Raw genomic sequence first — 24660 nt, 5'->3', positions numbered from 1 at the left:
TGATGAAAACGGAGGCGGATGCGATGCTCTCAATTCCGGCTTCCATGGTTGCATTTCCGCCTGGCTCCACGTCGAATACGCGTTGTTATCCACCCGGATTAGGGCTTCGCTTGGCTTGTTACGGTGGAAATGGACGTTTTCGGGCTCCCGATAATACTCATCCGATCAACTACCATAAGTCTTCTGGAAATACTGAAATTTGCCTCGAACTTTCGGTCCAGGCTTCATGTTGCTTCTACTTGGACCCTATCGGAGCCGGCAATCTCCGTGGCGCGATAGTCTCTGCAGCATGCATGGGAATGGCGCCGCGTGATAGGCGAACCCATATGCAGGGTGTCCGGCGTGCACGATGTGCCATTTAGGTTCGCGATTTCAAGATCCGTTGCCATTTGTGTCATGTCTACACCGCTACAATGAGGCCCGATTGTGAGGTGCCCGATAGGATTCAGCTCAAGTCTCAAGGTTGGGGCTAGATTCGACTGGTCCGCGAAACTGCATCGACTGGTTGTCGCATGTGTTGGTGCAGTAGAATCATGCCCAATGTGACGTCTACAGCCCAGCAGGCGTGAGCGCCAGTTATATCTACGGCCATTATCTGCCAATCGGCATGCGTCACAGAACCCGGCGGTCATATCGTCCTTTTAAGCTTTTAGCCACTTGATCAGATGGTGCTAGTCCACCGGTGCATATGCCCGGACGAATAAGAGCTGATAGAAAAAGCGAGAGTCCAGCACAGAGACGCACTGCTAACGTTTCTGCATCGATTACCCTGGCGAGGATCCCAGCGTGGCTAGACTCATCACTGGGGCAATGCGGGCGACTGCTGCCTGGCCGAGATCCACAGTTGATTGGGCTCAGCACAAGGGCAATAGCTGGTGACGTGCTGGGACTGTTGGAGCCGACCTATCCCGAGATAGGTGGCACAGCGCATAGTGCTCAGTTTTGCCGAATGATACACCTGTCACTCTTTGAGTTACAACGCCTGGAGTTCGGTATATGTTCGGGTCAGTTCAACTGTCCGTCTCTTCGTCAGCCCATTGCTCTCGTAAGGACTGGATCGATGCCGTCACATCCCACCCCGTTCTCGTCCACATCTCTCTGAGGAGGATTTCTGCAGCCTGCTGGTCCGTCTTTTGCCGAATGACCCAGCCCCCTAGTGCCACAGTTAGTCGAGTAGAGGAAAAGGTTTGCGCTCAGTCCATGCCACATGACTCGACTGCCATGTCACTTACACGCTACTAGGCTATGCCGTGCGGTGAGAAGCGTATTCTCCGCTTTGGGATTTGACTTGGCCAATCCCAGCACCATGAACAGGTGATAGCGTATCGCTTTCTGAGTACAGTCAGGTGATAGAACCATATTAGAATCACACCAACGTACCTCGATGTTTCGCGAATTTCTGAAACTCTCGTAAGCAAGCGGAGGACTTGGGCAACAAGCAAAGGCAAGAACTATCTTGGCGATATGGTAGTACTGAGTTCCGACCACTAAATTGGAAAGACATTAGTCGAAATCAGGCAGATGTCGGAATACTCACCATGCACCGGTAGCAACATCCACATCTCTGGGAACCGATGCGAGACATCCTTTCCACGAGGAAGCTCACGCAGGGGTTGGAAGGACGGCGGCTTTCTGGCATTCCAGTCTTCAACTTCCTGCGCAATACTCTGTAGCGCAGTGTATTCTAGCGAAGACATCTGATTGAAAGCACATTTGAGGACTTTGGCTAACAGGAAGACCATCCGAGCCGCCCACGCAAAATCATCGTTTCTTAGAAAAATATCGGAGTGGTGGAAGCTTTCCAGATTTGTTCGTAGGGGCTTTTGCGAGATCAGCGATACATGAATGTCCTCACGGAGACAGAGCCAGGCTGCCGCTTCACCCAATCCCCCGGAGGATCCAAAAGAGGAGACAGTATTCATGATACGCGTTGCCCCTGTCAGATGGAATTGGTTGTCGTCATCTATATCAAGTCAGCGCCGTGAATGCTTCTGTGGCAGCACGGCATCACATACACTCCATTTCCTCGTGTTGGCGAAGGATAGCAACAGTAGCAAGAACAACATCGGTCAGATCACCACCAGTTCCAGATAATATGGGAATCAGAAGCTGCAGACAGTGGTTATGATATTGCAACGCCTCCGCTTCGTTTCCCTTTTTTTGTCGCTCGACATGGCGAGAGGAGAAAGCGAAGATCGCATATCGCAGAACGGAATCCTGCATTGCTCTCACAGGTACCTCTATCTCGAAGTGTCGATGAGGGTCGGTTATATCTGCCTTTGAGGGGTCAGCGGCAGAACAGAAACTTGAAGATGCCAATCATCCGCTCGTACCCACAACGCCATGTTCTCAACATAATTCCGCATCAACTTCGCTTCTCTCTCGTTGAACGAGAGCCACTGTTCCTGCACCAAACCACCAGTCTGCAACTCCCTTCCCGTAACTCTGTCAGTATGCTGAAGAGCAGTTCCCATCAACAATTCTAATTCAGACGAACGACCATCATCGCATAGTGTCTGCATCGGCGTGGTATCATCCGTCAATGGCGACATATACTGCTCGAGGCCATGGTACCCCACAACTCCGACTGGAGTTGTATGGGCATTATTGACCCCACGAGACTGCTCTGTTGAGCCATTATGCTCTGGCTCTTCCACCTCATACAACCGTTTGATGATGACCGTCTCGTCAACGAACCTCACTTCAGAAATTGAGAAGGTCAGCTTGACACCACCAACCGCCAAAGAGACAGAGAATCACTAACGTGGACCCATCAAGTATGGCCACAGATCCCTTTCCGGGAAGAGAGTATCATCATTACCGAAGATGTCTAGTCCGTTCCGGAAGCGCACGTTTACTCCTCTATCGCAGTCTGTACCTGCCCGGAGGCAATGGCTGCAAGCTGGAGAATTGGTGTCGCCTGTAGGGTAGACGTGTCAGTTCAAGACAGTAGACCTATTTGTGGGGAGTACGAACACTTCAGATGACGGACTAAACAAGAGAAGAATTAGTCCACATACGAATCTTCCCATCACCTTCGGTGGAGGTGAGAGGGCGGTCTAGGAACTTACTCCGACATCTTTGACTGAAGGGATGGGTTAGCGTAGCAATCTAGGAGCGATGATAGGTGGTTGGGTAATTACCAGCCAGCGATCAGACGATGTCGTGGTTTGCGTGATGGGGTCATGGGGGTTCTGGTGCCATTGAGAGCGTGAGAAAATGGATGAGGAAACACGGAAAGAGTTGCCTTGTAGAGGTGAGTGCGGGCTAGTCTGAAATCGGTCGGGCCATCCCCCGCATCCCATATTAAATCCCCGCATTCGCTAAATGAAGGAATCCGAGCCACGGTCGGGCCTATCCGTCACTTGTTGGATGGGCCATTCTTGGCATTTATTATAGATATAACAGGTTCAGTAGTTAAACCAACTTCATTCATACTCATGAACACATCATCCAGAAAGAAAAACCTATATGCAATGACAAACGCTCAAAAAGTCCATAGTACATGATTACCGACGCCAAAAGCTCAACATGAGACGATAGATGAAGGCTCAATAATACTCCGGCAGATTGCCAAAACTAGGGATGGCATCCCCGCACTTAAAGGCCGGGCTATAGGCCTTCTTCGGCATGTAGCCGTTCTTCCACGCCGTCCGATAGCTCCACTGTGCTGCAGACTCCGTTGCCCAGGTCCAGTAGAACCACCCCATGGCGGTTTCAAAAGCCGACATCTGTGCTTCGGCGTAGGTTTGGAGGAACGTCTTGTATCCTTCCGAGTAGACGCCGGGGACAGCGTTCGCTTGCGTGCAGCTGCAGGTCCCCTCACTCGCTGTGGGACAGTATTGAGTCGAGTCGGTAAGAGAGAAGGTACCTTCCCAACGAGTACCGCGGCCGACGTTGTTAACGTATTGAGCACAGTCGGTGTCGGCTTGGGACCATTCACCGCATATGGTTGGGCCCCATCTAGATAAGGTCAGTAACTTGCGATGGTGGGAAGGACTGGGGGTGGATACGAACCCCGTGCTGGTGATATTGATCTGCTGGATCATCGAGTACCAGCTTTCGCAGATGAGCTCCACTCTTCTGGTGTGGTTGAGGACAATCTCGCCCGTGTTGAAGACGGTGTATTGGTGGGTATCAAGCATCATGTTGTTCGGTCGAGTTTTAAGCATCTTATCCCATTTCGCTAGATTGAGGAAGCCGTCGTGGGCGGTGACCCAAGCTTTAATACCGTTCTTCTGTACCAGGTTGGTAGCTTCTACTGTCCAGTTGAGGACTTTTTCGACAGGCAAGGAAAGCATTAGCGGTTCGTTTACGAGGCCGTAAATCGTCACGACGTTCTTGTATCGGTCCTGTGCGAAGAACTGCGAGAGCTGGTCATGTATCTCGAGAGATCGTTTTCGATTTAATTCTCCGTCGGTCCCGTTCAGCCAGCCGATCGTGCCCTGTCGACCGCTGTGATTCCAGCCGTTCTGACTCCCTGGGATTCCGTGGGGATCGAGGTTGACTCGGAGGCCGTATTTGCGGCAGTATTCAATGGCCCTGAGGAGGTAGCGCCATGCGATCTTTGGGACATACGGATCTCCATCGTATGTCTTGATGGCCCAGTATGAAAACTGGATCCGAACGTGATCGAGACCGGCATCTCTGATGTCAGCAAAGTCTTGCTCGGTGATGAATGTGGCATAGTGCTTTTCGATGACTGAGGCAGCCGAGTCGCCGAGTTTCTTGGATAGCGTCCACTCGTCGATTATTCCTTCGCTTGAAGTGTAGGTATCGAAAAGCGAAGGGACAATGAACGGCTCGATCGACAACCAGCCTCCAAGGTTGACACCGCGAATAGGTTGCGACCCGTACGGAAACTTCTCGTCCAGAGGTGGCACGTTTTCGTTCGCTTGGGCTGAGTCGTTCCACGTTGAGTTCAGACCCATAATAGACAAACCACCAACGGTGGCATTTGTAAAGGTCACATTGAAATCAGTGGTATCGTACCATGTAAATGGATCGAGGTACGTCCCTCTAGCATAAGCCTAATATGGTCAGTATCACCAAGAGGTAAATAGAGCTCAAACAGACCGGAATACTATCACGACTAATTCCTTCCAGATTAGAATTCGAAGAGCTATCAGCTCCATTAGTCCCGTGAAGTCGCCTTGCCTCAATAATCCCCACAGGGATCGCTATAGCTGCCATGACTATTAATATTGCAAAGAAGATGAATGTTTTGTGATATCGCTTCCAGAACGACGGCCTCGCAGAGGCAGAAGAACCTTTCGTGCTGCCATCCCAGTCACTCTCTTTCTGGAGCAATCCCTCCGTAGGCGGCCCACCTCCACCACGATGTCGCATCTCGATACCAGGGCCTCCCTGTTCCAACTGCGCCCCAGACACTACCCTACCCTGCGTCTGTCCCGTCGGCGCTACTGCAGGAAACGGTCGAAGCATCATTGGCTCCTCACTTAGCACCGGAAGTTTCCTTTGCCTACCACCCTCCAGATTCTTTTGTGACATTGAGTCCGCACGCTCACTGCCCAGATGACTCAAGCAATCCTCATCGCCATCCTGTGACCCCAGCAGCTTTGCCAGGGCATCCCCACTGACCAATCCAGCTGATGCATCCCCGTTCTTATGTTTGAAGAACGCCGCAAGCCTCTCTTTCCTCCTCTGCCGTCGCGTCTCTCGATCCAGCCGCTTCTTCCCCTTTCCATTACCTAGAGAATCAGATGGCAACGGGGGTGGTCCATCATCGCCAAGCGCCCCGCTCATATGGTACTGATACTCTTTTGCTTGAGTGACATCCTCTTCCTTGGGAATGGCAGTCTCAAACCCCTCTCTCCACTGATCACCTTGGACCTGAGCACGTAACGGAACCCAAGGCTCCCCAAACTTATCATCGAATTCACGGTTGTGGTCATCCTCATGGACATCGTCATCATCATCATCATCATCATCGTGGTATTCTTCATGGGTCTCGTAACTATGGACATTTCGCGGTGCACGGGCGTAGTCTTCCTCAGCGGAGTCAAACAACGAATCGTTGTTGTTATAATGTTCCCTCTGGTACACCGAGGGAGAGTAAACGGGATCGGCATCGTCCAGCTCGCTGCTGGGACTCAACCGGTCCCGAACGCGGGAGTGGCTCGGCATGCAGTGCAGCCGGGAACTTTATCGGAACGAATAAGAGGCGTAAAGGAACAAAGAATGTGGGCGTCAGATAAAGTAAATTAATCAAAATCCAATCGGCAGATCCGGGTGTCCCGGGGCGAGAACACAGTGTGGAATGTTGGGTTGCCCCGCCGGTTACAGTCTAGAACTGCCACCGTCCCACGCTGACGGAGAGCCCCTGAAGGAGAACAGTGGACGGAATGTACGGGAAATCGGGTGAGATGGGATACGATCTCCGGAGTATGGCTAATTAATTAGCTGAGCAGTCTCGGAGGTACCAAGACGGGATCGCCAGGAGCCGGCAGCAATTGAATGATTGAAGAGAGAAAAAGGACATGTCAGCTCGAGGCGGCGGCGCGTCTGGCGATAAACAGAAATTCGCCCGATTTGAAACCCTTTTTGTATTGGATTTGCTGTTTTGGGTCTAGTGCGGAGACGGTGGTTTTTGGGGTGTGGCTGGATTGGGACTAGTGCGGGCTATTCAGGGACTGGACCCTGGGGAGTTATCACCTGACTGGCTACGTTATAGACCTTCTATACTTCGGAGGTGTTCTAGAACAGTAGTATTCCGTTGATATATATTTTGTTGCACATGTTATTGTTGTTACAATCCCTCTTTTCACCCAAGCACTTAGTACTTGGTGTAACGCAGGTACGGCTTCAGCTCGCGCACCTCGCCAAACTTCTTCTTGGCATCCTCGGTCGACACCGAAGGAGGCACAATCACATCCTCGCCAACCTGCCAGTCGATAGGAGTGGCAATGCCCTTGCGATCAGCAGTCTGCAGGGAATCAATGACACGCAGGACCTCGGCCGAGTTGCGGCCAGTGGAGGCAGGGTACGACATGGTGAGACGAATCTTCTTCTCGGGGTCGATAATGAAGACGGAGCGGATGGTGAACGGGATGCCCTTCTCAGCAATGTTGTCCAAGTCGCGCTGATCAACCATGTCGTAAAGGAAGGCGACCTTGCGGTCGGCATCGGCGATGATAGGGAACTGAACGTTGGTATTGGCAACCTCGTTGATGTCATCAATCCACTGGTCGTGGGAGCTGAGGTCATTGGCGCTCTAGAGGTTCATTGACTGTTAGCGGCTGCCCGAAATTCTAATACCAGACCACTCACCAGACCGATCATCTTGACGCCTCTCTTCTCAAACTCATCCTTCATCTTGGCGAAAGCACCCAGCTCGGTGGTGCAGACGGGGGTGAAGTCGGCCGGGTGGGAGAAGAGAATGGCCCAGCTGTTGCCGATGAACTCGTGGAAGTCAATTTCGCCATGGGTGGTAAGGGCCTTGAAGTTGGGGGCTACACCGGTCAGTATACATCCAAGTGGTGCAAGATAGTTGAATGGGTAGACCTACCGGTCGATCCAAGACGCAGACGAGGCTGTTCTTGGGGAATGGTTGCAAGGAATCGGCGAGTGAGGGGCTGAACGCGGGGCTGCACACGAGGGAGCTGCGTGAAAGACACCCGGGGCAGAGGGGTGGCTCTGGGCAGAGCGGTCAAGGCGCGGAAGCCAACACGGGGGAGAATTGATGCCATTGTGCTTGATCTGGAGCAATTGAGATGGGATGAGGAGAGAAGAAGCGTTCCGAGAGCTTCCACTGCTCCAACAAGCTGTTTGCGTGATTGCATCAGTGGGGGAACACTAACCGGATTCGGCTGCTAGCACGTGCTGATTCCTGAGGCAGAACCAGACATTGGCATACTTTCTGCCTGAGGATGCCAGGCGCTTAAATATTTAGCCCTTCCTACCTTGTATGCCCACAGATCCACTCATCTTCTAGTATCAACGGCATGCTAACTGAGAACCATTTAAACCTTGGCGAAGTCAATACGCTCGGACTTGGGTGTACAGCCAAGTCAGAACGGATAGACAGGGACTTTTTTGCTGGTCTTGTTTCCGAATGGTGTTTTGACCCCGAAGCCGAGAGCCGAGACTCAGATATATATCAACAATGAAGCAGTCAAGCCGTGCAGATACCATACTGAGCAGTCTCCGTATCCTCCTTTGTATTTGGGAATCGATAGTCGGACCAAACGACCGTCATCATGGAGAAGCTTGAATCGCCCAAAGCGGCCAACTCGCAGATCAATGGGCAGAATACAGCCTATACTACGCCGCCGAATAGTGGTCTCCAAGCCTGGCTGCAGGTGGCAGGCTCGTTCTTCCTCTTCTTCAACTCATGGTACTATTTTCATGCTACCACCCTTTACTTCAAAGCATTCTTCTAATGACTACCTTCGCGAACCACAGGGGAACGGTAAACACATACGGTGCCTTCCAAGCCTATTATGAACTCGGCCTGCTTAAGGACCAGTCTAACTCAGACATCTCCTGGATTGGTGCAATCCAAGCTTTTCTCCTCCTCCTAATCGGAGTCATTACTGGTCCCCTCTATGACTCGGGTCACTTTCACGTTCTCATTCTTACCGGCTCCGCCCTTATCGTTATCGGATTTATGACGCTCAGCGTCTGCACCTCATACTGGCAAGTCCTCCTCGCTCAAGCGTTCTGTATCGGACTCGGGAACGGATGTCTCTACATTCCGTCTGTGGCCATAATTCCACAATACTTCTCCTCGCGGCGTCCAATTGCCACAGCCCTGGCCGCGTCGGGGAGCAGCCTCGGAGGTGTCCTCTATCCTATAATCTTCCGTCAACTCCAGCCTCGCATCGGCTTCGGTTGGGCCACACGAACCATCGGGTTTATAGCTCTCGGAACGACTGCTTTTTCCATGTGCGTCATGCGCGTGCGCCAAACCCCCGTGCACAGGCGCGTCTTGACCGAGTTCTCCGCCTTCAAACAGATTCCATACACCTTATTCTGTGTGGCCATGTTCTTCGGTTACATTGGCTTCTTCAACCCTATCTTCTACATCGAAGCTTACGCCATCCAAGAGCATGCTGTAGGCGAGCCCCTCGCTTTCTATCTTGTCTCAATCCTCAATGCTGCATCCGTTCCGGGGAGAATCGTTCCGGGGTTACTAGCCCCGAGACTCGGCCCGTTGAACATACTGCTGGGAAGTGCTATCATCAGTGGCGTAGTGTCGCTATGCTGGATTGCTATCACAGACTCTGGCGGCTTAATTGCATTCGCAGTCCTCTATGGATTCTTCTCCGGGGCTTTTGTTGCACTTCCCGCTGTGGCTTTGACCTCCCTCACTCCGAACCTTGATACCTTGGGAACGAGAATGGGTATGTGTTCGGTGTTGTGTGGGTTGGGTTCCTTATGTGGTTCACCTGTTGCAGGTGCCATTCTGGATAATACGGGGTCTTATTTAGGTGTGCAGCTATATTCAGGGGTTAGTATTGGGGCTACGGGTGTGCTGCTGCTTCTTGCAGGAATGTCGAAAAAGAACTGAAGGACCTAGTCAGTGCTAATTATTGTACTCCAGTAATGCTGAATTCTATGTCCTCTTTGGAAGGTGTATTTTTATATTTCGTATTCAATACATTCCCATGAGAGTTGTAGAGGTAGCAATATTGGTCTTCGCGCAATTTATAGTATACCATATAGCTTGCTAAACATGATTATAGAACTTATACTAGCCAACAACGATTCAATAGATCAGGGCATCGACAATACTGTAGTCATTGACTTCCCTCTCCCTGAAAATATCTGGCCTACCTAAATTATGTTCTCGGGATTACATACCAGCAATCCATAACACTAGCATGCACTCTCAAATGCGGAAATTCTATCTGTTGCTCATTGTGATTATCAAGGGCACAGTGATTGAAAATCGACGTGGAAAGATCGATTCCCTTCCGACTTGATAGTATACTCGGAACTCAAGCTCGTAGCTCCGCCCCACCATACACGAATGAAAGGTGGGCACAAAAGGTCTGTCAGGGGAGAGACTGAACGACACCGGAACAAGGGCCTCATACGTCATCTCAATTTGTGGATCCATTATAGTGGGACATGGCACAGCCTCCCATGTTATACTAGACATGTCTTGGGTGGCGATTTGCAGAGTCTTCGTGTAAACGCTCGATTGGTGACTTTGGGTTTGATAAGAGATATCCGGGCTTGGAGACAGACCAAAAATTGTCAATGCACGTATGGAAATAGTCAAACGATGTAAGCGAGGACAAATCCCCGAGGCTGAATAGTAGCCGAGTCGAAGGGGAATAGTAGCCTCTGTAAGTCGTTGTCGGTGAAGGTGCATGGTAAGCGATCCCGCATGTAGGATCTCACCGACGAGGCGGCCTTCCTTTCGCCGGAAGATGTTACGTACGATTTGGGCCTTCATTGGAGAATCATGATTTTCCAGAGCCAGTTGAGAAGGCTTATCCGAGTTATTGATTGCAGGAGTGAAGGCTGGGGGTGGTCTCTCTGACGAAAGAGTGGGAATAATATATATCTCCCTGATAGTGCTGAGCACCGGTTCCTGGTCTTGCTGACAAGCTTGGAGAGTTGCCTTGATGCAGTAGCGAATTTGTACCGCATTCGGTGTCAGAATATCGGTTTTGTTGTTTTTTGTGGCACATGGAGTTTTGCCCCCTAGAGAAGGAGGCAACGCTGTATGCGCATATCGCACGAGTGGATCACACACGACGTGGCTGCATGATTCAGTGGGCAGAGCTGATGGGATGACGAATGTAAATGGGAATGTTGCAGGAGAATCGACTCGCGTCTTCTGGCTGAGACGCAGAAAAGTCTGGGTGCTCTGAAGTTTGACTCCTACTTCATGCTGCAAGGATACTGTGGTTGTTCCTGTATTAAGCAAAAAATTAGCAGTGTCTCTCCAATAGCCGATGTATGGACTTTACCTTCAAGCATGATCACCAGATCGGAGGAGTGGTTATTTTTCTCCATATGAATACTGATCTCGCCTGAGATCATATCTCCATTGGAGGACACGCATAATGCATCATCTGAATTGTCATGTATATGTATTTGGAGTTTGGATCTTGCCATTTTCCTGAATAGATCGTTGGGGATATTGGAATGGCATGTCGGTGTCGAGTCGAATACATGGATATATGCTGTTTGGCCGTAAGGTACGGATATCGGAATCGGCTTTCGGCTGTACGAAATAATTAATAGGAACCCAGAGTCGAATGAAGCACCACCCAATGACTACCTCAGCTTGATTACCAGGATCTTGAGGCCTTACGGAGAGGCTTATCGGGGCAGAGCCAATCGGGAATGATTATGGTAATCCCGAACGCCGAGTGGCTTTCCGGCACTAACGACTAGCATTATCTACTCCGTACACCGACGCTGTGGAAGTTCTTTGATTTGTGTCGGTACTATCTAGTAACCTTCGGTGCTATGCCTTCTCTACGACGGCGCAACGGTCGCAGGGCTGCCTGTGAGGCCTGTCGCAGACGGAAATTAGCTTGTGACCACAATCAGCCGACATGTCAACGATGCCAGAAGCATTCAATCGAATGTATTTACCTGTCACAGTCAAATAGCACGAAAAGTACGACCTCGGGAGAAACTCCGCAATTACTTGTAGGATCAGGGGCTTCCTACCTTGAGGTGCATGCAACATCCGCAGAGAACCACGGGGTTGAGGACCGGAGCACGCCCCTTATCGAAAGCTCGAACGAATACCTGGGACCAACGAGCTTCACCTCGGTATTTGTGGAACATGGAGATTGCTTCGAGCTGGAGGATGCCAACAAAGCTTCAGGAATACGACGAGACTTGGCTCCAGATCCCCAAGTTGACACACCACTTGTGCAGCTCGGCGCTCGTATTCTGCGCCATATACCGGAGGAGCGCAACTGCTCCATGCTCTTTTCAAGCCACGTCAATCCAAATGATGGCTGGGTCCGGCTGGCAGGGCATCACTCATCAGACAGAATGTGGAATGCTTTCCGGCCGGCGCTACGACGACGGTCGGAAGTAGACATGCTGGAAACGGCTGCAATTCTCACCCGAAATAGCAAAACACCGCTACAAAAGAAACCGGATCCGCACGCCTGGCTGGCCTCCTTTACAGGGACACACATGCGATGGGAAACTCTTGGCATTTTGTATACCTACTGGGCTTGCGGAGCAATCTCCTCCTCGTCGGAAAGCCAAGCGGTCGCCGAATATTGTCAGGCACATTCATCTGTTACGAACGCCAAACAATTGATGGCGCACTTCAAACGCTGTGCATCGTTATGCATTGATCTGTGCAAACAGCTTGGCTCTGTCAATCTTCTTTTTGTGTATTTGTTGTACAAGCATAACATTCTGGAGGGCATTCTGAGCGGGGACAAGAGTACGTGGCGACACAGACTGATCATGCCTTGCCTCTGATCTAACCAAAATAAGGTTTCTCCCATTGGACACAACATGGCGAGTTAGTGGCCGTGACTACTTCTCTCGGACTTCATCGTGAGCTTGCAACAGAGGCAGAAACTGTGAGTCTCCAATTCGAACTGAAAAGGAGGCTCTATGCCGCCGTTTTCAACATTGACAAGGTCATCTCAACTTTCACTGGGCGACCCCCTCTCTTGAGTCTGGCATATTCATCTACCAGACTGCCACTAGATCTGAGTGATGATGCCCTACTATCTAGCGATCTTCCGTCTGCCGCTGCGCAGTTAGACTCCCGTGGATGGAACCAAGATAACCAGATCTACTCTACAACAATCTTACGATCGCGCACGAGCTTCGCCCGTATCCGACATGAGGTCTTGGAGGTTTTAGAAAGTTCAATGGATAATTTGGCTGAGGGTGCCGTCGATAGGGCTATGTGCGTTACTCCAAGCCACGCACATACCTTCTAACATTAGTACTAGAAATTTGAAGCAACGGTCCCATGAAACATACATGCAACTTCCATCGGTGATTCAGTTTTCGAAATCTGAGCTCAACAACACCAATGTTCCCGGATATGTCCTCTATGCACAGATCCTCACGCGTTTGGAATTTCTCTTGAACCTGTTTCTCTTGGAACGGCTGTTGAAGCGACACAATATCGTCACCGGGCAAGACCTTGTCGAAGTGAGTCATGAAATGCTGGACTCGACCTTGCTCTTCTGGAGGAAGAAAGACCGATTTGTTGGTCTGTACGCTGACTTTGAGTGGCTGGTACGTAATCGGGTTCCCTGTATCTAGGATACAACTCGAAACATTTATTTCATTTATTTTTGTCTCTAACACAATCACAAGACCATGTCGTACGCAATTCCAGCAAGCGGCATCCTCTGTCTGGAGCTCCTGCGACAAGCCACACACCCGCAAAGCTATCAAATACGCCTTCCACGATCACCAATCATTCAGAACCTTAGCCTACTGGTGGTATGCCTGGACTGGATCGAGACTGAGGCTTCCTGCAAAAGCATGGTACGTTCCATACGGAGGATTCTGTGTCGATCTCTGGACCGGATATTGGATCCGGATCCTCCTGGAGTTGAGCAGCTGCAGTCTGTGGCACCGTTTCTGGATGATGAGCTCCCGCAATATCCGCACTTAGAGCTGCTGAACACGTTTGACTGGGTTGATTGGGATGGAAGTATTGGTGACTGAGGTTAGGAGGAAGGAGGAAGGTTATTTAGACCCAAGCGGATTACAGTCCTAATGTGAGGAGCTGTAGAACGAGTCTACTTGTCAGGTAAACGATATGATAAGCGCCAGTTTATAGTCAATTTTCCAACTAAACTCGTAGAAATCAAATTCGAGCGGATGGTTATTGGGCCAGATCTGAAGGTCTAGCTAGACCAGAGGCTGTATGAAGGGGGACGACAGCGACTTGAGAGGCTTCACCTTCCTATTATTACGCGACTCCGATATTGTACTAATGAGTGGATTGAGACCGTTGTACTTTCATGTCTCCTTCACTTGTCCGCTCATCCATAGCTCTAGTATCCAAACACTACTATTGGACCCGATGTATCTGCCGTCGGTAGCTGTCATTATCTGGAAGGGCACCCTAAGAATTTCCTAGCTAACCGATTGCTAGTCCTTGTCATTCCTATCGGAAATCCTTTCCATTCCCGGAAAATCGACAATATGACTCAAATTTGAGCTACTCCATTCAACCATCCATCTCGAAGATCTACTACGGAGGCTCTTTCAAGCCCTAAAACTTCTTACCACAGTAACATTATTGATGACTATACCGAGGTACTCCGCAACTGAAGACACCACTACTACGGTTTACTCTTCATCAATCGTTCATGTATCTTCCGTTGTGCTGATTTCCTCACCGCAAAGATTTCCAGCATCGAATTAGTGTGCTTTGCAAGCTTTAGGCTAGGTTCTACCACACCGCGAGAAGATTGCTGACGTATCATATTGTTCCGAGTATACGAGTCACCAACACCTGCACGGGCTTACGATAGATATTTCAGCCCATACAAACTCGACCTCATTTTCTACTGGATCAATCAATTGGCCACACCACCTCATTTGGATTACTCGCAGGCAGCTTAGAGTTGAAGACAGGTTTACTGAGAAAGGATCTCACCATAAGCTCAGATCCCACAGCTGAGGGATAGACACAGCATCTCAATCAGGGTTCCTGCATATAAAGCAGGACCGAAGGAAAAGCAACTCAGGGTTCAGATATACGTCGACTTGATAGCTGATTGCTCAATATTTAACAGCATACATTCCTCACACGAGACTCACAGCTCATTCCAAACTGATACAGACGCCAGGGCTATTTAAGCTGAACCTCTGTCTTTTGGCTCTTCCCTCTCCTCCACCTACATATATCCTTCTGTAGCTTCTCTCGCTCTTCTTTCTCTACCTCGAGTACTCTACTTCATTTCCTTCCTCTCTCATACGGTACCCTCTCATCTACAATTACTATCTACCAATAACTACCATTAACCAAGCACACGACTACTCGACACTCCCAAGCTCCCTCAAACCCTTACAACCAGCTTAACCACCGCTCAATCTTTACGTCACGTCGACATCGCACCTTGACCAATCAATCTTCACATCCTCCCAGAGCCAATTCTTTGAACATGTGCACCAATCTGCAAATTGCGTTCTCCTGCGGCTGCCAGAAGGAGATGGACTTTGTTCAGTGTAAGGAACGTCAGGGAACAAATGTCAGGTGCAGCCCCTCCATAAAGGCATTGGGAAAAACCTCGCCAAATTATTGCCGGCGCCACCTCGTACCTCCCGGTGCGCCGACGACCTACGTTGAGAACAAGGAAGTGCAGGAAGGCGACGAGATTATGGCTACTGAATGATGATAAATGGTATGTATATGAGTCCCTGACATACAATTCTTGGCCATTAAGATATGCGCTGACTTCAAGTTTGTTCTAGGAATATCTATCTCCTTGATTTTGCTTCGTCCGTTGGCGTTGAATATTTTGGAAGGTTTGGGGGGTCCCAGGGGTATGCATAGTGCAAGGCTTTTAGTCTATTCTGGAAATTATGAAAGAGCTATAGGAACGTTAATATGCAGCTCATGGTGATCTTTTATGAACTGAGCATCGTATATGTATGTGCTGGAGGAACTCTAGAGGAGGATAGCATTCAGATTCACCTCACTATCACGTTCATGAAAAGTCAAACATTGATCAGATGTTGGTAATGCACTTCAACTAAGCATTTAGCTAAACTGTACCACATGCAATAGGAATATCCTCTTTATCCTTCCATCTTTCCTAGCTCCTCCTCCCCTTCCTCCTCCAGGATCCAATCTACTACATCTCCCCAAAAGAAAGGATCAACATGGACCCCCCAAAAGTACAGACTTCGACTTCTCAACCCGAAACCATCCCCGAAGATGAGATCATCGAGCTCACCACCTACCACCGCCGCGACTTCGACCTAGCAGTCATCCACATAAAACGCTGCGCCCACGAACCAGTCCGCAGCACTATAACCCAACTCCTCAAAGCACTCACCACAAGCCTAGGCCGGCTCAATGTCCTACATCTGGAACTCATCCACGAAATCTGCCTCTGCCTCGACATCGAATCCCTGTTTCGATTCCGCCAAGTCAGCCGCCGCGCCCAACAAATCGTCAGCACCAGTCGCTTCTACCGGGAGACAACAACACACGCACTCGACGCATTCTGCGCACTTCTAAGAACAAAAATAGCAAACCAATTCACCATTACCGATCTGTTCACCGCGCTCTGTACGCGCGACTGTCTCCTCTGCGGCAGCTCATTCGGAGGCTTCCTCTTCCTCCCGACCCTCCTCCGCTGTTGCTTTCCATGTATCCAGAAGAATCGCCTGCCCCGGCTCGTGCCTTACGCCGATGCGAAATGGTACATTTCGTCGAAGTGTAAGACAGCTTCGAGGACATATCGCTTACTCAAGTCTCTTCCGATTCTTCGGACCATCCCAGGGATCTACTCCATGCAGGAGGTATCGAGCAAGGGAAGGAGACAACTAGTGACTATGGACGATCTTATCCGGGTGGTTGGGTCTAAGCCTACTAGTGATGAAGAAGCTACTTGGACTTCGGCTAAATCATATTCCAACTTGCCATTCATGGCGACGACTACCTTACCTTATCTTGATCGGGCTAGTGGGCGCATCGAGCACGGTGTTTGTTGCACTGGGTGCCAGGTTTCTCTGGAAGAGGGTCTTACGAAGGGAATGCGTTTTGGGGCTGATGGCCTGGTTCTGCGTGATAGGGTTTATTCGCATGAGGGTTTTATAGGGCATTTTAGAGAGTGTCTGAAGGCGCAGGAGGTGTGGAGGTTGCGGAAAATGGGGACATCTGTTGCCAAGGTTTCGGAGTTTGTGCGCCGCAGAGGCTATTTTAAGGAGAGAGATGTCGTTATGTCGTTCGATCGGGCCAAGTGAAGGCATAGTCCATGGATTGATGGAAATTTTATACGCTGATGAATGCGCTGGCCTGTCAGCTGCTTTCTATGTGCCTGTTCCTCAAAAATTTTAAATATGCATAATCTTCCCCCACTGACTGGAATGGCGTCGATAAAAGCCTCTTTGGTAGTCCAAGTATCTCACAACGATAGCAATAAAAGACAAAAACATATAACAGAAGGTTGCGTGCCCTCCTGTATTCCCCAATTGCTCAAGAAATCTTTTCTGATACACTTGAGAAACACCGGAGAGTGGCGGCCGAATTCGACCAGGATAATTTAAATTACTATCTAAGTATAGATAAGTTCATAGTTGAATGATAATTACACCGACAGGTCTCACGGTTCTGTCACCTCGATTGCCGTTGCTTCCACTTCTCTTAGCCGACTGTGCCGAATAGAGAACTTTGATCTACTCCATCCCAAGATGGCATATCAAATTGCGGAGCAATTCGACTGGTACCAGTCCGTCTAGTAAAGAGGCAGGCTGTATGCATTGAAGTCATACTGCCAGGTGTCAATCAAGGCCTGGTCGTACAAACATTCCATGACCGTGCCATTGTTCCTCCACAAGGGACGGAGGGGCCATGCGCAGATCTGGGCGTTGCTCCCCTTCTCCTCGCCCGAGAGGTAAGTCGCCTTCAAGGTAACGGGAACCACTCCATCCTCAACCCAGTCAATCATCACCGCCATGTTATCCTGGGGCCAGGGTCCCGGCTCATAGGCGTTGGTCGCGCAGTGGCTGGCGCCAGAGACCAGGTACAGGCGGTAGAAGCTAGCCATGGCGTCCGTGCTCTGGTTGTAAGTAAGATCCGTATACATGATCTTGCGGACGGACTAGTGATAATGAACGGAGGATCCGGTCGGGATACTGGGATCCGACTCGCCGTGGTAGTGAATGATCTTACCCCCGGCCTCCTTAAAAGCGCCCAGGTCGGGGTAGGTAGTCTGCAGGGAATCACCATAACGGCGCCAGCCCAGCTCCATCCAGTCGCGGAGGGTGTCGTAGGTGACGTTATCCAGGCTCAAGAGGTTAATCGCCTGTGTGCCGGCGACGAGTGCGGCGGCGGCGATGCTGCCTGCCAGCTGAGTGGATTTCATGATAGTGAAAGCAAGTGGCAGGAAAATGAGAGGAATCGACTGCGGGTGAGTCTTGTGATCTGTCTGGGTGATAACATCAACCATTAGCAAGCCGATGTTTATATACCTGTCTCAAGTTGTCCTCAGCATTGTACTGGCGAGTATAGAGGCCGGTCCTCCTAGAATCTTTCCGTATCAATATCTGTGAGGGAACATATCGTGCTCCTGTGATCTCGCAGTCCCGCCCAAGACTTCTCGCGGTCACACCCAGGACTTCCTAAGGTTTGGCAGAGTATATTAGTGCAGGAAGAATACGAGCTATCATTATTGGCCTAAGAGCCAGGCACAAGCTTACGCATGTGGTGCCACACGGTAATATCTGATCAGAAAAATGGTAGGGCTGACAGGCTTGCGATTAAGCGCGATAGTGGCAGTTGAGACATAGGAAACAGACAGCTTATAGTCTAGAAATTCCATCACGTTTTGAGAACGGTTAGGAAATGATTGATGTCCCTTTTACCTGCATCTAGTATGCTAATAGTTCGGAAGCAACCCTTAGTATCATTAAAGGTCTGATAAAGTCGCGAATATGTATACCAACCGAAGAATGGTGATAGGCAGACACTCGAGCGAGGTCCTCCCTAATACCCTGTATGACAGTTGTCAGTCGAGTAGTTTCCCCATCTTGGATTTCAAAACGCCGATGGTAATTCGGATCCGTGTCAGTGGCATCTTGATGATGAGTATCCAGTGCCCATCGCCTGTAGACGGGAGATTCCTAACCTTGATGCCACCGTATTCACGCTCACGAATGTTCTTCTTTTTCTCCTGATGTTTGATATTCTAGTCTAGATATGCTAAGTAAGATATGTTTGACTGGCTCTTATAAATGAAGCATTACATCGTAACAAACAGATGGCGTTGAGATGTAAGCTGTAAGATGTACGTTCTAATTACTTAAAGGAGGGCGGGACTTCGGCCTTATGTTATTCCTGCTCCGTCTCAATGACTGGAACCGCCGATCAGAGCATCCAGCAGCATTTCCATCGCTTCAGTCAGAAAACTGAACGCGCCGATATCAGTTGAATTTGTCTCAATCCACATTGCTCAGTATCTGGATATCGTTTTTGCCTAACTTCGGACCTCATAAATATCAGAATTCTTCATACTTTACATATTATTCACTACCACTCGGTTTTCGTATGTTTCATACTGGAGGGAAACCCAAGACGTTGGGTGTAGTATCGTTGTGAATGCGAAATACTATGCAGCATGCTCTCACGGAATCGCACACTTACAGGATGCGGAACCTGCCGCCATCGCCATGTAAAGTGTGACGAAGCAAGCCCTGTTTGCAAGAACTGCCAACAACAAGGCCTGGCATGTCTCGGCTATGAGCGTCAGCTAGTCTGGGCGAGTCATGATGGAGACCGAGTTTTTCGCCGGCCCCTATTTTCCAGTAGATCACCTTTCAGGCCCATACAACGGAAAAAGCTTGCTTGCTAACTAGCGGCGCAGAGTCCAACCAACTGAGGATGACACAACTGATGACAGAAAGTCTTGGAAAGCAGTCCGCAAGTGCTGCCTTGTCACAACTGGAAAATGAATACGAAAGCGACGTACGCTTGGAAGGCGACTCATTTCGAGGCCCTTTCGGTATTCTAGTGTTGTCGACCAACGGGTTTGCAGATAATAACCAAGCTGAGCCGCAATCCGACCAATTTGAGCGCAACCCGTTGGAATGGGATGACTTCTGGCCTGCTATTACAGATGACACTGCCATATTTGATGGGCTACAAAATGTGCCCAGTGGCTCATGTGATGTCATTATACCGGAGCCCTTTCTGGATATTGATACTTTGACGAGTGATGCTCAGTCTCTCCTTCGTCCTTTAATAGAGATGCATTCTGACGAGGTCACATACCAGCCCCCCTCTTCGTCTCTGACACTAGCCTTTCCATCCTTTGATGTTTCTTCAGGGCGCCCAGTCATACCTCCTGAGACTGCTGACCTGATGCGTTACTTCAAAGAGAATGTAATTTCGCTCTCGTTTCCTTTGAGGAACTGCCGGTATTGTCCCTGGCAGACAGTCCATTTACCAGGTGCAATGAGCGCATTCGCCGACCTCAGTATTAACCATACCACAAGCCACACTAGGATGTCGCTGTTCTACTCGCTTCTTGCTACCAGCTGCCTCCATAAGCATAAACACGATCATTCTGCTGGTGACCTGCACATATCAGCAAAGCGTTTCAAAGAAACCGCCAAGCAACATCTCGAATTGGCCCTGAACCAGGAGGTTGTAGGATCTCAGCAGGCTAAGTACAAGGAGATACTGATGGCTGTTCTAAGCATGGTCATGCTTTCGGTACGTGTTTACCAGGCAGCCGATAGCATCTAATATAACTAACACATACCATAGGTATTCAACGGCGAAAATACCAGCGCCCAAGCTTTCCTAGTTGATGCAGAATATCTTATTCGCATACGTGGCCTTCCTAAACCACATAAGTCCCTGAAGGTCCGATCCTTGCACCACGTCTACACATTCCTGCGCATCATGGCCGAAAGCACATGTGGATGTGCCTTACTAGACATTTGCCCCGACCGTCCCAGCGCCAGTTTACTCTCAATCGAGCCATCAGCAAATTCCCTACGGAGCTTCCGCGTGGCCGACGACATCATAGGTGCTGAGCTCGACATCACGCTAGTAAAAGGCAACATCATCGGCCACAATGACATTCATCTAGAGGTAATGGGGCAGTGGAATGACACGCTCTTTCCTGACATCTACGGAATACCGGAGTCTCTCATGAACTTTTTATCGCAGGTTATTCGCCTGGCTAACGAGCAAGAGCTACTTCATCGCGGCGGCCCGACCGCGGACGCACGTACCACAAGAGAATTAAAGCGGCGCGCGAGCATGCTCGAGCAGTACATTCTCTCATGGAAGCAGTCTTTTGAATCGAAGCCAATCAATCCAACAGCGTTGAAGAACGGTCAGGATACTGCCATTAGGCAGAAACTGACAGCAAATCATTTCATGATTCAAGCCATGCACCAAGCCCTTATCTTGTTCTACTACCGTCGCGTCCCCAACATCAGCGCTGTAATCCTCCAAGATACTGTCCGCAACTGTCTGGAGTGTCTGCAGCGCTACGACAAAACCCGCATCGAGGATAGTGAAACTGCGCCGCCCGATACGCCTGATACAGCCATCCTCTGGCCCGGCTTCGTTGCAGCCTGCGAGGCATTAGACCCCGAATTGCAGAGCGGCCTGCTAGATTGGCTTATCATGACAGGCCATCGGACCTCATTGGGCCCGTTTTCTGCAGCTGCAGGGACTGCGCAGTGCGTCTGGAAGACACGGTCAGAGACGAAGGATTACACGTTGAGTTGGTTTGATGTTGTGAAGCATGAACGATGTCCAATTATTGCGACGTGACGCTTTGACTTGGTATTATAGACCAATCATCTTACAATATATTACGATCCATGGAAACTCTAGATCTTAGCGTGAGATTTGAGCCGCAAAGCTTCATCCATAACCGCTCCGGGGATCACCTCTTCAATGCTGGGACCAGCCGGCTTCCAGTTTAGCAACTCTCGTGCCCGGGATGCCATATACTGGGCGTTAGAACCCCAGAGAATGGCTCCGTGTGCGGTCAGATTATCTGCAGTCTCCGCGTCGATTTCCTGAACATATATGCTCCTCGTGAAGCCGTTTTGGAAAGCAAATGCGGCTATCCTTCCTGAAATCTCCCCGAACGGCTGCAATAAGAAATCAGCGAATGTGACAAGAGGAAGGGAAAACTGAAACACGAACCATCTTTCCGTTTTCCGCAAAGTAAATGCCGTTCTCATTCCACAACAAAGGATTTCTTCCTTGACGGTCCTGCGATTCCTGAACCAACCTCACAACCAAGTTTGATAAATCCGAAATGTGAATATTACTCCAACAGCTCAGACCCTTTCCGACCTGAACTCCATGTCCAAGCCGAAGGGTCGCTTTCGCCAGATCAGGTAGCTGGATGCTGCGCTGATTGACTGGACCGCGGCCCAGACCATAGATCAATGGACCGTAAATAATCGCTGTTCGGACATTAGGCAGTTCTGAGGAGAGATTTAGGAGCATTTGGTCGACGGCGCGCTTGGGTGATGAAGAGATGATGTTTCGGATTTCGCTGATGCCCTGCAGGTCGTTGTGGTTTTGGGCCCGTGCTTGGCCATAAGAACTTGTTGCGACTTCCGCGCCAGAGAGGAGGCTTGCGCCCGAGATTTGGATCCAAACTGCGATGAAAAGCGTTTAGGGTGGCGTTCATAAGGTACTTCAGAGGAAATGAGGAGATTTATAGATACCTGGACTTTGGCGCTTCGTCTCTGTCAAGCCCTGCGCAATAGCAGTAGCACTGGGGAGATGATTCGAGCTCGCTAGGTCTTTCGGGCAACAATTGTCGGTTAGATAACATATAATCCAGTACTCAGGGGAATGGGTTGATTCTTTCTGCTTATACGTACGAAGCACAACATCAGCCTCCGAAACCTCGCTCGCAATCTGCGCCGCGGAATCAAGATCTCCAATGACGGGGGTCACGGATGGAAATCTGCTCGTGATAAGGGATGCCTTCTTCTTGCTGCGGACGAGGGCTGTGATCTTGCACGAGGCAAATGCCTGTGTAAGGGCATACAGGACGTCGCCACCAATGTAGCCTGTTGCTCCTGTTCTGTAGATAGGTTTAGTGACGAGTCTCCAATTTGTGGTGTGGATTGGATATACATAAATATGCGGGACATTTTGTGTAGAATGGTGAGGTGCAAATGGAATGGTGAGTGAGGTAGCAATACAAGGGAATAGTATAATTTCTACATAAATATACTGGTGGGGTGTAGTACAGTACCGGTTCGGGAAACCATGCCTAATGGGTGCGAGATCCACATGTGGCTTGTCAAACCGGCAGCTTATCGCGACGGAGGGAAGGTGGGCCGCATTGCTCCCTTGGTTAGTAAGTACAGTACACCCGGGACCCACAATCTCAGATTTTACTCAAATACAGTTGAATATGCTAAAACCGAGACATGCAAAGATCTAACCGAAAGGCGGATATGGCAACTTATGACGACATGAGGAATGTAGCGAACTGTTTCGTCCAGAGTAAAAACTGTTAGGTATCTTGATTACGATAGCAGTGACGGTGACGCCTGCATACATATACCCTTGTACATCTTAAATAGAGCATCCAATACCAATTTTTGAATATTCATCAACCAGTTTGCGTTTACTCTCAGCCACAATGTTTATCAGCAAGTTCCCTACCCGCCAGTACTACGACGTAGTCATCGTCGGTGGTGCTACCAGTGGCTCTTCTATTGCATGGCATCTAGCTGCAAATCCAGACTTCAAGGGCTCAGTGCTCGTTGTCGAACGAGACCCTTCCCTAGAGTATTCCGCTACCAAAGCCAGCAACAACTGCATGCGTCAACAATTTGCAACCGCCATCAATGTCCAGATTGCGCAATATGCAGCCGATTTCGTTAAGCGCTTTGGCACCGAATTTCCTCCAGACCCCCGCGACGTACCCTTTACCCCTTCAATCCGCAACTTTGGATACCTGTATTTATCCAATTCATCCAAGTTTACAGGAGTGCTCCAGAAGGACCAGGAGCTGCAGGCTAGCTTGGGAGCCGGTACCCGAATGATTTCAAGGGCTGATGTCCAGCAAAAGTACCCATTCTTGTACACCGACGACCTTGACAGTGCGAGTCTGAATGTTGTCGATGAAGGTGCATTTAATGCCTGGGGTATGGTGCAGTGGCTGCGTAGCACTGCCCAGGCAAACGGCTTGGAGTACATCGCGAATGAAGTCATCGGTGCAGAACTAGAGGAAGCGGGTGATAGGGTGCGAAGCATCACACTGCGCACCGGAGAGCAGGTCGTTGTCGGCACCCTGGTTAATGCTGCAGGAACTCGAGCTGCTACGGTCTCTGAGATGGCAGGTATTACCGGTTTGCCCATTGAGGCTAGACGACGCTACACCTACATCTTCTCTGTTGATGAGAGCCTGACTCAGGATCTCCCTCTAACTATCGATCCGTCGGGTGTTCATCTCCGTTCCTATGGCGCAAAAGACTACCTCGTTGGTTGCCCCCCGATCGGGCCAGACACTGCCGTGGATGTAGACGATTTCAGCTTTGCAGAGAATGTATGGGAGGAGAAGATACTTCCGGTTATTACGCGCAGGGTTCCTCAATTTGCCAGCGCACGCGTGACGGATTCTTGGGTGGGTCATTATGAGTTTAATACGTTCGACCATAATGCTATAGTCGGGCCACACAGCAAGGTCGGCAATTTCCTTTTCTGTGTGGGATTTTCGGGCCATGGGAGCCAACAGGCTCCGGCTTGTGGACGTGGTGTTGCTGAGTTGATTGTTTACGGGCGCTTTCAGACCCTTAACCTCAGTGTGCTTTCGTATGAGCGGATTATCAAGAATCGGCCTCTGACGGAGCGAGCAGTTATATAGAGAAGTAGCCTACTACTTACTAGTATCTGTTTATCTGTTCCTACCTCAACACTGACACTGAATCCGGAAATCTCTCAACAAAGGAAATCTCAAAACCAGATATGAGTGTGTAGACGTTGACCGGAGATTACGG

At 49.8% G+C, this 24660-nt stretch overlaps 11 protein-coding genes across 11 annotated transcripts; 5 read left to right on the top strand and 6 right to left on the bottom strand.

The window, feature by feature from the left end:
- Positions 1 to 168: 168 nt before the first annotated feature.
- BO83DRAFT_134341 (uncharacterized protein) lies at positions 169 to 821 on the bottom strand. Its single transcript, XM_025526125.1, has one exon. The coding sequence runs from the start codon at positions 630 to 632 to the stop codon at positions 225 to 227; it is 408 nt and encodes a 135-aa protein (XP_025392345.1). The 5' UTR covers positions 633 to 821; the 3' UTR covers positions 169 to 224.
- Positions 822 to 1010: 189 nt separating this feature from the next.
- On the bottom strand, positions 1011 to 3187 carry BO83DRAFT_423495 (uncharacterized protein; the record flags this gene model as incomplete). The annotated part of the gene is made up of 9 exons (XM_025535102.1): positions 1011 to 1153; positions 1233 to 1332; positions 1381 to 1487; positions 1538 to 1963; positions 2016 to 2277; positions 2334 to 2701; positions 2765 to 2920; positions 3021 to 3085; positions 3144 to 3187. The coding sequence occupies 9 exons, from the start codon at positions 3185 to 3187 to the stop codon at positions 1011 to 1013; spliced, it is 1671 nt and encodes a 556-aa protein (XP_025392344.1).
- Positions 3188 to 3453: 266 nt separating this feature from the next.
- exg2 (putative exo-beta-1,3-glucanase) lies at positions 3454 to 6170 on the bottom strand. Its single transcript, XM_025529061.1, has 3 exons — positions 5077 to 6170; positions 4018 to 5030; positions 3454 to 3963 (listed from the first exon to the last, which is right to left on the bottom strand). Exons 1-3 carry the CDS (start codon positions 6145 to 6147, stop codon positions 3552 to 3554), a joined length of 2496 nt encoding a protein of 831 aa, XP_025392343.1. The 5' UTR covers positions 6148 to 6170; the 3' UTR covers positions 3454 to 3551.
- A 543-nt stretch (positions 6171 to 6713) lies between these two features.
- On the bottom strand, positions 6714 to 7743 carry BO83DRAFT_375090 (peroxiredoxin). Its single transcript, XM_025530373.1, has 3 exons — positions 7529 to 7743; positions 7291 to 7472; positions 6714 to 7234 (listed from the first exon to the last, which is right to left on the bottom strand). The coding sequence occupies exons 1-3, from the start codon at positions 7707 to 7709 to the stop codon at positions 6797 to 6799; spliced, it is 801 nt and encodes a 266-aa protein (XP_025392342.1). The 5' UTR covers positions 7710 to 7743; the 3' UTR covers positions 6714 to 6796.
- A 422-nt stretch (positions 7744 to 8165) lies between these two features.
- On the top strand, positions 8166 to 9532 carry BO83DRAFT_454636 (MCT family MFS transporter; the record flags this gene model as incomplete). The annotated part of the gene is made up of 2 exons (XM_025536984.1): positions 8166 to 8356; positions 8425 to 9532. Exons 1-2 carry the CDS (start codon positions 8220 to 8222, stop codon positions 9530 to 9532), a joined length of 1245 nt encoding a protein of 414 aa, XP_025392341.1. The 5' UTR covers positions 8166 to 8219.
- Positions 9533 to 9782: 250 nt separating this feature from the next.
- BO83DRAFT_454631 (uncharacterized protein) lies at positions 9783 to 11094 on the bottom strand (the record flags this gene model as incomplete). The annotated part of the gene is made up of 2 exons (XM_025536983.1): positions 9783 to 10890; positions 10947 to 11094. 2 exons carry the CDS (start codon positions 11092 to 11094, stop codon positions 9869 to 9871), a joined length of 1170 nt encoding a protein of 389 aa, XP_025392340.1. The 3' UTR covers positions 9783 to 9868.
- A 357-nt stretch (positions 11095 to 11451) lies between these two features.
- On the top strand, positions 11452 to 13650 carry BO83DRAFT_353661 (uncharacterized protein; the record flags this gene model as incomplete). The annotated part of the gene is made up of 4 exons (XM_025529060.1): positions 11452 to 12397; positions 12451 to 12874; positions 12921 to 13212; positions 13294 to 13650. 4 exons carry the CDS (start codon positions 11452 to 11454, stop codon positions 13648 to 13650), a joined length of 2019 nt encoding a protein of 672 aa, XP_025392339.1.
- A 1448-nt stretch (positions 13651 to 15098) lies between these two features.
- Positions 15099 to 16908, top strand: BO83DRAFT_395743 (F-box protein; the record flags this gene model as incomplete). The annotated part of the gene is made up of 2 exons (XM_025533096.1): positions 15099 to 15162; positions 15923 to 16908. The coding sequence occupies 2 exons, from the start codon at positions 15099 to 15101 to the stop codon at positions 16906 to 16908; spliced, it is 1050 nt and encodes a 349-aa protein (XP_025392338.1).
- Positions 16909 to 19064: 2156 nt separating this feature from the next.
- BO83DRAFT_134273 (Zn(II)2Cys6 transcription factor) lies at positions 19065 to 21484 on the top strand. The gene is made up of 3 exons (XM_025526124.1): positions 19065 to 19467; positions 19527 to 20377; positions 20432 to 21484. Exons 1-3 carry the CDS (start codon positions 19281 to 19283, stop codon positions 21452 to 21454), a joined length of 2061 nt encoding a protein of 686 aa, XP_025392337.1. The 5' UTR covers positions 19065 to 19280; the 3' UTR covers positions 21455 to 21484.
- Positions 21485 to 21513: 29 nt separating this feature from the next.
- BO83DRAFT_423487 (NAD-dependent epimerase/dehydratase family protein) lies at positions 21514 to 22803 on the bottom strand (the record flags this gene model as incomplete). The annotated part of the gene is made up of 5 exons (XM_025535101.1): positions 21514 to 21780; positions 21836 to 22299; positions 22369 to 22446; positions 22528 to 22733; positions 22787 to 22803. 5 exons carry the CDS (start codon positions 22801 to 22803, stop codon positions 21514 to 21516), a joined length of 1032 nt encoding a protein of 343 aa, XP_025392336.1.
- A 497-nt stretch (positions 22804 to 23300) lies between these two features.
- On the top strand, positions 23301 to 24527 carry BO83DRAFT_385269 (NAD(P)/FAD-dependent oxidoreductase; the record flags this gene model as incomplete). Its single annotated transcript, XM_025532613.1, has 1 exon — positions 23301 to 24527. One exon carries the CDS (start codon positions 23301 to 23303, stop codon positions 24525 to 24527), a length of 1227 nt encoding a protein of 408 aa, XP_025392335.1.
- Positions 24528 to 24660: the final 133 nt, after the last annotated feature.

Source organism: Aspergillus eucalypticola (assembly GCF_003184535.1).
Source record: "Aspergillus eucalypticola CBS 122712 chromosome Unknown BO83scaffold_3, whole genome shotgun sequence".
In the NCBI taxonomy this organism is placed as follows: Eukaryota; Fungi; Ascomycota; class Eurotiomycetes; order Eurotiales; family Aspergillaceae; genus Aspergillus; species Aspergillus eucalypticola.
This window is presented reverse-complemented; position numbering and strand designations above follow the sequence as displayed.